Here is an 11,218-nt window from a genome sequence, read left to right as displayed (position 1 = left end):
TCAGTTCTTTTTTTTAACTTAAATCTTTTTTTTAAGATTTATTTATTATGTATATAACATTCTGCCTCCATGCATGCCCACACGCCAGAGGAGGGCGCCAGATCTCAGTACAGATGGTTGTGAGCCACCATGTGGTTGCTGGGAATTGAACTCAGGACCTCTGCAAGAGCAGACAGTGCTTTAAACCACTGAGCCATCTCTCCGGCCCCCCAGAAGCTCAGTTCTGAGTGGTGCTGGCAGCAAACCCAGGACCTCACATTTGCTTCCTAGGCACTTACTCTATGATAGAGCCAGCCCACAGTTACAAATTCTGATGTTTTCATGTACCAGTTATAGCCAGTTAGAGGACAGGAGAAGAGAGGTGGGAATACGTTTAACATAGACTCCCAAGACCTTCAGGGAGAGAAAGAGCGAAGAGTACTATTGCAGGAAGTGAGTGCGAGCAGACCTACAGGATACAGCAGTGCACATCTGAGCATGTGAAGATGCACGCCACCTCCAGACCATGAGTCATTAACACCATTGCAGTGAAAATCCCATCAAAGGCCAAGGGTAACAAGGAATGTAAGAAAAAGCAGTTGAGACCAGTTTCAGTAGACACACGACAGCACCATTAGTAATATTAATTAGGAACACTGTAATCAAGTAACTCAGAGGCTGAGACAGCAGTTTGAATTTGAGGCCAGTCTGGGCTCTTGAGAACAAAACAGAACAAAAGCCAGTGGTGCAGTGTGGTACAGAGTAGAACCCAAGAGATCTGACCACGGAAGCTGGGTGTTGGGGTACATGCCTGAAGATCTGCTCACCTGCAACACCTTTGGTGCCATGCCTTGGCGTGCTTTGGTTTGGGGTGTGTGCATGCAGGGGCACATGTGTGGGTTTGTGTGCATGTGCTTATAGAGGCCAGGAGTCAACTTTGGGTGCTGTTTCTCAGGGGCTCTCTACCTGGGTTAGACTCTGCTGATTGGCCAGTGGGCCTCAGGGGCCTTCCTGTGTATGCCACCTCACTGTGCACTTACTGGTGCATACAATCATACCTAGGTTGCTGTGCCTGCCTGGCTTTTTTACATGGATTCTGGGGTTGAACTCAGGTCTTCATGCTGTGTGGAAGTCATTGGGTTAAATAAGACCATTTTATTCTGCAAGCATATAAAGTATTTAGAGCCTATCTTCCCCATTCTCTGCCACCCTCCCCTGTTACTCTCTGTTTTCCCAGACAGTTTTGTTTCTACTTTGTCATCTGCACATATGCATGTGATCTTCTAGAGAAAATTGTTTATTATGCGGTGTAGGAAGTCTTTCTGTGTATGTGTTGCTTTTATTGGTTAATGAATAAAACTGTGTTGGGCCAATACAACAAATTGGCACTCCAATGTGTGCTAGCCAAATCCACATAAAACCTGAGAGGGCTTGAAAAGGAATTCTAGACACTAAAAAACAAAGTTTACCTATATTTTCTTCTTTTCGATAGGCTTTGCTTGCTGGCAGCATGCTGCAGCTCCTTTAAGAGCTCTTCCTGAATCAGCGGTAGCAAAAAAAAAAAAAAAATCTGCATGGTTTCAAAACAGCAGTTTCCTAAGGTAGCCTTGGCCCTAGTCACTCCTCAGCATAGCGTTTTAAGAAGTGCTCCTGGGCAGAAAATAATTTCAGATAGATTCAGACATAAGAGAACTCTAAACAAGTCACAGTGTGTTTAAAAAATGTACACAGGCTTGGGAGAGAGAAGAAAAAGTAAAGCGACAGTAAATGTAATAAAGAGTACAGACAGCCATAGATTAAGGGAATAAAGATAATAAAATAAATATTAAACTTGTAGATAAAATAATATAGTAAAAACAAGCCATGTACAGATGGAATACGCAGAGTCTGGATTATGTATATTATTGTGTTTTCTTTAAATTTTTTGACTTTGAAGGAGCTAATACAGAGAACATATCATTGTATGGCTGAAAAAAATGGACACAGATTGTTTTCATAACTCTGCTACTGTGAGTGCTACTGTAATTAATACTTATGTGCAAATGAAAGACCCCGGTGCAGGGAGACTCTCCCCCCCCCCAGTAACTGATGAGACACCGTCAAGAACCAGTGCAACTGGGGCCGAGACTAATAACCCACGCAGGGAAGGAGTTCGACCCCAAGTAACTGGGAGAAGGGGTTTTTAAAGGAAGAAACCACGGTGTAGTAATCCTAAAGGGGCAGGGAGGGCATCACAGAAAATTCCCAAAATACTAATGATGATCTCGAGGGGGCAACTCCCTGTTTCTCAAGATTACAATCTAACTTTATCTTCAGCTAGTTCCTGAAACTGAACCAGCTAATCCTAGATTTCTGATTCTTCTCTCCCTGCTTAGATTTTTGGCTCTATTTTTTCCTGCTGGGGGGGGGGGTCTGGATTTGTTCAGGTCTTTCACAAGCACCTCTGCTGTGTTTACCTGGAGTCTTCCTCAGTAAACTTGTCCTTTCCCTCAAGACACCAGTCTGTGCCTCACTAGTTGTCTTCCAACTACTGCTGTACCCCACCCCCCAAAGAAATCATGGCCTCCTGGCTATCATCCCTGTTCTGAAGTCCATATCTTTATTACAGAGGACAGTGAGCTCTCCAGTTGTAATTTCTACCCCGTGACCTTTCCCTAAGTCTACAAAGTGCTGAGTTGTCAGGTTAAAACCATTCTCCCTGTAGGACATCCTCCTCACTGTGCCCCAACCAAATGCATGGTCGGCGACCTCCCAAACTCTCCTCGCTCTGCCAGTCTGGCCATGCTCTGTCCTCATCTCTACCCTTACATATGGTGTCCTCTACATCACATGCCTCCTCTCAAAAATGCTCCTTCCTGTAGGTGCCACTTGCTAACCCCAGTCCTTCGCTGAACTCCAAGGTTCCTTTGTCCTTCTCTCAGGCTGGGTACCAGCTTCCCTCACAGTCACCTCCTTCTTTCCTCTTCCCTCGAGTTAAGAAGTATCATGAGGAGACTCTTGTACCTCAGCCGCAGAGCTCTCGTCACACGCCTGCCTTTCTCTCCCTCTCCCCCGCTTCCTTCTGAGGATTTCTTCCCAGCAGCATCTGGGAGAAGTCAATGGGAATGCTCTCGTCTCAAAGGACTACATAGGACTGCACTGTAGAAAGATTTAAAAAAGTGCAGCGAATTCCCCTTTGCATCTTTATTTCTCAGGGAGTAAGAAGCCAGCTGACAAGATAAAACAACAATCCCCGTGGGTGGCATGGAGGCAGAGCCACTGAGTCAAGTTCCTGTCATCATCAGCAGGTCCTGGAGGGAAGCAGCCGTGGGCCAAGCAGTCTGCCAGCACACGTGTACCTGCCTCCGCGACCAGATTTATCCTGTAGGCTTCTACCGAGGGAGAGCATTAGGTTTGTTGGTGAATGCTGGACCAGTCTAGACAGCAGATTGGATACAGCTGCTTCTGAGCTGGAGGGCTGACCCTGTGCTTGTATGCACGCCACAGAAATGCACATGTGTCTTAGGTTCCAGCATATAGTTAGTTGGAACAAAATGGCTCTGCTTTGGACATGGAGTACATTCCACTTTCTTTAATATGAGTTTTGATTCCCCCCCCCCCCCCCCCCCCCCCCGTTGGAATCCCAACCATCCCAATCTCAGAATGCTTAGGNCCGCAGTGGAAGCTCTCTCTACCTGTCTTAGCGTGTACGTGCTAGCGTGGTTCCAGGGACTTTTGAGAGTTGGTGACTTTCTGAAATATAAGTCCTTGGAGCCTCTTTTCTGCACTTTCTTTAATATGAGTTTTGATTCCCCCCCCCCCCAGGGTTTCTTTGTCTTAGCTTTGGAGCCTGTCCTGCCATCCTGGAACTAGCTCTTTTAGACCAGGCTGGCCTTGAACTCACAGAGATCTGCCTGCCTCTGCCTTCTGAGTGCTGGGATTAAAGGCACGTGCCACCACCAGGTTTGGGAATCAGGATTTCAACTGGGAACTGGGAAGGAGACAGACACACAGAGCAAAGCAGAGCTGGACTTTCAAGTAGATTTGAAGGTAATATAAATGTTCCTCGCTGAGCTCTTTTGGAGCCAGTCCAGTCTGTCCCGTCATTCCCTCACACTCCCTTTGCCCTAGGCTGCCAGTCTCAGTGCGGCAGTTACTATGCTATATGCTAATACAGAGGAACATTCCTGGTGGAACTGGGTTAGTTGAACAACATTATTACTGCAGGAAAATACCTCTGGGAAAATCATTCTCCAGAGGCCAAAATAGCCCATAAGAGGCAAAACCAAAATCAGAAAGTTGTTGAAACGCTTTAAATATTGGAAGGAGCAGTGTCCTAAGGCATCACAAGCACATTTTCTTTCTTAACGAACCTAATCAGCACAAACAGCTATCAGACCCAGCGTGCACCTACTGTTTGAAGTGGAGTTGCTCAGTGTCCCCAGAGGGCTTCACAGAGAAGCTGCTGTTGAACTGAAGACTGCTGGGAATGGGCTCTATGGTCCTGCTCCATTGTCAGGTTGCTGTTGCTGCTGAGGGGCCCACTGCCTCTCCCTGGAGAGGCTGGGTTTCAATGTGCTTTTCATTCTCTTGGCCGCCGGAGCAAAGGGCCATCACTGTTGCCATTGTGAGCTCTTCCCTTTGGAATGGGGCCAATTTCAGGGAACATGCACTTGAGACCAATGTTTGGCAGTTTGGGTTCCTGCTTGGAGTGATTTTCTGCCTCTGCCTTTTCTCCTGCAGAGACTCTGCCATACTCGGTCACCTAAAAGCAGTGCCAAACAGATTTGGTTTGAAATGTTGATTCTTAACCCTTGCTGGTTCATCTGGATAGGGGCAAAACACCAAATCCAAACTCTGAGCCCCACAGTTGCTAGATTAATGCAAAAGTCCCCCCCCCTCAAGTACCTGTCCCCTGTCACTAATATAACTGAGGCCATAGGCATGCCACAGCATCAATAGACTGAAAAAAAAAATGTCCCATGCTTTATGAGATGGATTAAATAAAAATGCTGCAGGATCCCTGGCGGCTGCAGCTGCAGAAACACTGCAGGTCCCTGAGTGGCGGCAGGCAGCAGGTCCTGAGAGCAGCCAGTCCCAGGCAGGGATGGCACAGTTCCCCGAGTGGCTGCAGCAGGCCACAAGGAGAGACAGACAGATGGGCACGCCATGAGACCACACCGCAGGTCTCCGAAGGTGGCTGGTCCCGGGCAGGGAGACACAAGGCGGGCGAAGGAGACATGGATAGGCACACCATGCAGAGTGAGGCTGGGTATTTAGTGGCTTATGGAATGTAAGGAGGAGAAGAGCAAAGAGAGAGAAAGAGAAGAGAGAGACAGAAACTGCCTCTTTGAGAGGGAGAAAGAAAAGGAAGGGACTCAGGCTGCAAGCGGGAAGGAAGATCTGCCTGCCTCAGCGGATGGGGGAGGGAGTGGGCGGGGCTTGTCTCTTAAAGGGACAGGACAGATTATTACATTTTATATATCCAGTTAAGAGGTCTAATTTACTTTTGTTTGTTTTTGAGACAGGGTCTCACTATGTAGACCAGGCTGGCCTCGAACTCACAGATACCTGTCTACCTCTGCTTTTCATGCCCGGATCAAAGGTACATGCTACCACACTCCACCTAATTAAGAGATGTTTTTGTTTTTGTTTTTATGGGGCTGGGGGAATAGCTCAGAGTAGAGAGAATACTTACTTAGCCATGTGCAAGATGCTGAGTCTGACTCGTAGCACCACATATATACTCACACAATTTTTTAAAATGAGAAATCCTACCTTACACTTGAAAAAGCCCAATAAACACCTTCCCTACATACAACTGGAAGTTGGGGCAGAGGAGGCACTACGACATAATTGCTCCAATGGCCATACTCAGTTTTATTCTGCTATCCAAGTAATTAGTTAGGACTTGTTTCTTTCACATTCTAATTAAGGTATATTTACATTTTATAAAGCGAACAGACCTCAGTAAGCTTCCACAAGACCTGTATTCCTGTATTTAACACCGCAGTTTAAACCCAGACCAACAGCCAGGCATGGTAGCACACATCTGTAAAAGCATTTTGAAAACTGGGCTGGGAACATCAGGAATTCAAGGCAAGCCTAGACCTCGCTCAGAAAGCAACCAACCAACTGGACAACACAGACGACTTCTACCCTCTAGAGGTCTGCTGAGTCTCTTTCCTTCAAACCCTCACAGTGGGCATGACCACTCTGATTTATATTCCTTTCCATTTCTTTTGAGGCTATAGTGTTTTTTTTTTTGTTTTTTTTTTTTTTTTTTTTACAGTGCCAGTGAGTCCCCTACCCTTTGACACTGAATTCAAAGGTTTACTTACTGCTGAAATACCTCTGACTAACACCCCCTCTCCTTTGGGCTACAGAACCACTGAAAAGATGGTTTCAGATCTACTTGGACAGCGACAGAGGGAAATAGCCTGGCCTGATTATGATCACAGACACAATTAGTTTTAGTTCCAGTTTTTTGATTTCGTTTTTTTTTTTTTTGTTTTTGTTTGTTTTTTCGAGACAGGGTTTCTCTGTGGCTTTGGAGCCTGTCCTGAAACTAGCTCTGTAGACCAGGCTGGTCTCGAACTCACAGAGATTCGTTTTTTTTTAAATATTTATTTATTATGTATACAATATTCTGTCTGTGTGTATGATTGCAGGCCAGAAGAGGGCACCAGACCCCATTACAGATGGTTGGGAGCCACCATGTGGTTGCCGGGAATTGAACTCAGGACCTTTGGAAGAGCAGACAATGCTCTTAACCTCTAAGCCATCTCTCCAGCCCCTGATTTCGTTTTTTGAGACAGGGTTTCTCTGTGTAGTCTTTAGTGTTCTGGAACTAGCTTGGTAGACTGGGCTGGCCTTCAACTCAGAGAGCTGACCTCCAATTTTAATCTGCTGGGATTAAAGGAAGGTGCCACCCACTGCCCAGTTTTTTGTTTTACAGTTAGTTTTAAAGAGATTCACGGGTACAGGAAGTCAAGGCCAATTACGATTCCTCAAAATGAGGAATACAATAAACTCTTCATTCAGAAAACAAGGGTACTTTCTTCGAGGTAACTGCCTCCCTGGCTCTGAGATCAGGGACATTCAGGGTGGTGTGGCCAAGATGAGGTCTCCCAGGTTCTTTCTAATCAATCTAGCCACTCCTGGCTAACTGGCTTAGGCCCTATGGGAAGTTTTACTTGAGCCCATAAAGGGGAACACATGCGCACGCACGCACAAATGCACACATGCCCCTTGTTTCTATTTGGAGCCAGTTCCTACTTCACTGACCTTTGTGCTCCTGTGAGGCTCCCAGCAGCTCTGGCTTTCTCACCAATACGTGAGGCAAGTGGTGACTGAAAACTAGCCAGAAGAGAGCTGCTGTTTAGAAACTGGGAACTCTGGCTTTGGAACTTTGCCTTAAGGCCAAAAATGTCAAGGTCTGGGTGGGGACAACTTTCCAGTGGCCACAGCAAATCAAACAGGGCCTGCACTTCTCCAGCCAGGCACTGGGGCCAGAGCAGGTCGCTTTCTCCACAGCAGCTTCATTTCCTCAGGCAGTGAGCTCCTGCTTGGCGATGGTGCACTCAATAAACAGGGCATTTAACCCTGTCCTGGCCGTGATCCACTCAATAAACAGGGCATTTAACCCTGTCCTGGCATGATCCACTCAATAAACAGGGCATTTAACTCTGTCCTGGCATGATCCACTCAATAAAACGGCATTTAACCCTGTTCCCGCCGTGATCCACTCAGTAAAATGGCATTTAACCCCATCCTGGCCATGGTCCATTCAATAAAAGATGGCATTTAACCCCATCTTTGAGCAGAACTATGTAATGGATTAATAAAAATGCTGCAGGATCCTGGGCAGCCACAGGCAGTGGGCAGGGGGTCCCGAGAGCAGCCAGTCTCAGGCAGGGACAGCTGTAGGTCCCTGAGCAGTGGCTGGTCCAGGGCAAGGAGACGGAGGGCAGTGGGCAAGAGAGACATGGATAGGCATGCCATGCATAGTGTGGTTGGATATTTATTAAGTAGGTTTTTGGAAGGGAAGGGAGAAGGGGAGAAGAGCAGAGAGAGGGAGGGAGGGAGGGAAGGAGGGAGAGACAGAAGGGGAGGAGTGGGGAGAGGCAGAAAAGGGACTCAGGCTGGGAGCTGAAGATCAGCCTGCCTCAGAGGACAGGGGAGGGAGTGGGCGTGGCCAGAACAGATCATTACAAACTATGTGAACTTGTACACTGTGTGTCTGAATATCATAATACGTTCTAACAGTTCTGAAGAAAGGAACACTTACACACACACATTTATAACATTAGGTAACTTAGGAAGGCTGGAGAAAAAGCATCAACAGTGAGAGTGAAATCTTTCCTCCAGAGCCTAATTTGGATGTGTTGGGGGTCGGGGGGAGAGAAAGGGGCATGGAGGGGGAAGGGACATGATGGTGTGAGACCTGATTAAGGTCTGAGGCGAATCCAATTGAAAAAAAGAAACACCTTTTATACCTAACACAGTGGACTGAAGGGAGGTGAGGGGCCTGAGAGAAGGGTTGTGGCTTGAGGAATCTAGCATTGACTTCGACAATAGGCCCACCAAGCCCTGCCCTCCGCCTTGTTAGAGATAAGAATGCTTTATCAAGCAGGAACTTTCCACCAGCCCCCAGGGAATGGGGACCCTTATCCAAATGCCTGACCTTGGGAAAAAGACCTCTACGAGCACACACCACGTTACAGTTTCTTAATCTTACCACGCGGGCCAGTTTCCCTCAGAAGGCACCCAAAAGGGAAGGTTCTGAAGTCTTACTCTGTCCCATTCTGATTTCTCTGTATTTATTTATTGTCATTAATGACCTCAGGCTCTAAACTGTCTAACTTTGTTGTATTTGATGTAATCAGGAGAGCACAAAGGAATTCCTGGTTCCACTGTGGTGGGGATTTTTTCCAAAGAATTATTTATTTTGTTTAGAGAGGTCACCATTGTATTCATTTTATCCTTTACCAAAGCCTGCGCAAATTTCCCCAAAGGGAAAGGCATTAAGAGTGAGACTCACTGAAAATGAAAGTAAAAAGCTGGGACTTGGCCAAGCAGCAATGGTCACCATGCAGTCCCAGCCAGCTGCCTTCACTCCGGGCTGGCTGTCTCTTTGCGGCAGGAAATGACGGCGACTACTCAGTTATGAGATTCTAGGGACCCTCACAACACAACACGGATCAGAGGAGAACCCTGGAAGCAAAGTTGGTGTACAGTTGGAGGCAGAGGCAGGAAGATCAGAGTTCAAGGTCATCCTTGGCTGCCTGGTGAGTTTAAGGTCAGCCTGGGCTATGGAGGGAGTCCGGTCCCAAGAAGAGAAGGCAGGAAGGAGGGGGAGAGAGGAAGGGAAGGAGAGAATGAGACTATTTTGGGCTACTTACGATAGTGGCTTCTGCCTATCATTCTGGCACTTGGAAGGCTGGTGTGCAGGACTGAAAGTCAAGGATGGTGTAGGCTACAGAGTGAGACTCTCTCAAAAGCAACAAACACCTAAACAAACAAAAAACAGACCTTTCCAAGGCTAGTCCTGTGTTAAGCCTGATAGAAGGATTAACTTCAGCCACGCCTGATCGCTGAGGAAGCTGGAATGAACTACAAGGTCCCTACTCCAGGAGAAGCTGCAAAGTTCCTGGACATATTAATAGTTTCAGCCTAGTGTATAGTTGCTGAGTCAGTGTAAGATGGCGTAAACCACAGCTGCTGCAGGTTACCGAAGAAAGCATCACATCCCAAACTGACGTTGTGTTTTAGAGAACCAGTTAAAAGCAATCAAGGTCGTTACTGAGAGTTTTGCTTATCTATTTATTTATTGCTTGATTGTTTTTTTATTTTTTTTTTTTGAGACAGGGTTTTTCTGTAGTTTTGGAGCCAGTCCTGGAACTTGCTCTGTAGACCAGAATGGGCTCAAACTCACTGGGATCCACTCCGCCTGCCTCTGCCTCCCATGTGCTGGGATTAAAGGTTGAACCATCACCACCTGGCGAGAGGCCATTTTAGCAAGGAGCTACTCCAAGCAAGTACAGATTGATGAGGTATAGGTTCCATCTTTACTGACATGAGGTGCAGCACTCTGGGAGAAGGCGTTTCTTTCTTCTCTGACTTAAGCACCAGAAAAGCAGAGGTTTGCACGGCACGAAGAGGGGCAGGTCAATAGGGAGGGTCCTGATGGCAGCAGGAGCTCATTTAAATTGGTGGTATTCAGGTGGGTTTCTGATCCAGGATGCAAAGGGCTGTTTCCTCCGGAGCGCACTCCAGGCTTCCTGGTAGGCAGCTGCAGCCTCCTTGTACTCCTGATAGCTGTCCAGCTTCTGCACCCTAATGCACACATGTCATCAAGCAGGGTTCTCACTGGAGTGCTTGCCCTTAGAGCAACTGGACACACTCAAACAGCAGAGCAGGAGCAGAGGGAGCACTCTGTTCCCTCGGTGGGGAATTCATGGTAAAGCAGGTTAGAATCACAGAACACTAGTTTTGTGTGGCTCTTGTACAATCAGATAAGTTTTCTTTGTGATGTTGAGCATCATACAAGTTTTCCTATATGCTAGACAGCCTCCCCCTATCACTGAGCCATCTCCTCCAGCCCTGACTTAAGAACCTTCTTGACTGTTTCTCTGATAAAGCATCATGTAAACATCCACACCTTCCTACAACATGCTGCGACCTTTAGCCTCTCTGACTGCTGAAACCTGGCCAGCACTCTCAATAGCTGCAGTGGGTTATGGAATATTGTTTTAAGATGTGCTACATTTGTTGATGCTGTGGAACATTTGTTTAATGATGCAAAGATGTGTTGCACTCTTTTATGTTGCATGTGTTTAACCCTATAAAGTTTTGTCTGTCTAAAACACCTGATTGGTCCAATAAAGAGCTGAACAGCCAATAGCTATCAGGAGAGGGACAGGCAGGGCTGCCAGGCAGAGAGAATAAATAGGAGGAGAAAAATAGAAAAGAAGGAGGGAAGAAATCAGGAGCCAGCCAACCAGCTATACAGCCAGCCACAGAATAAGAAGTAAGGAAAGGGGGGCTGGAGAGATGGCTCAGTGGTTAAGAGCATTGCCTGCTCTTCCAAAGGTCCTGAGTTCAATTCCCGGCAACCACATGGTGGCTCACAACCATCTGTAAAGAGGTCTGGTGCCCTCTTCTGGCCAGCAGACATACACACAGACAGAATATTGTATACATAATATATAAATAATTAAAAAAAAAAGAAAAAAAAAACTAAAAAAAAAAAAAAAAA

General features: G+C 46.7%; 1 protein-coding gene across 3 annotated transcripts in view; it reads right to left on the bottom strand.

The window, feature by feature from the left end:
- Positions 1 to 3,775: 3,775 nt before the first annotated feature.
- Positions 3,776 to 11,218, bottom strand: part of Adat1 (adenosine deaminase tRNA specific 1) — a 31,650-nt gene continuing 24,207 nt past the window's right edge. Inside the window, exon 11 of one of the 3 annotated variants that reach the window (XM_050143648.1) lies at positions 3,776 to 4,723. In XM_050143648.1, coding sequence (XP_049999605.1) covers positions 4,720 to 4,723 — 4 coding nt within the window. In that variant the 3' untranslated portion in view covers positions 3,776 to 4,719. Of the gene's footprint in view, positions 4,724 to 7,987; positions 10,297 to 11,218 lie in introns of those variants that run through there. The other 2 variants (XM_050143646.1, XM_050143647.1) reach the window with 2 other exon arrangements.

Source organism: Alexandromys fortis, unplaced genomic scaffold, assembly GCF_014885135.2.
Source record: "Alexandromys fortis isolate MF-2015 unplaced genomic scaffold, M_Fortis_MF-2015_v1.1 scaffold_1, whole genome shotgun sequence".
NCBI lineage: Eukaryota > Metazoa > Chordata > Mammalia > Rodentia > Cricetidae > Alexandromys > Alexandromys fortis.
Note: the sequence above shows the minus strand (reverse complement) of the source record. Positions and strands in the feature narration are given on the sequence as shown.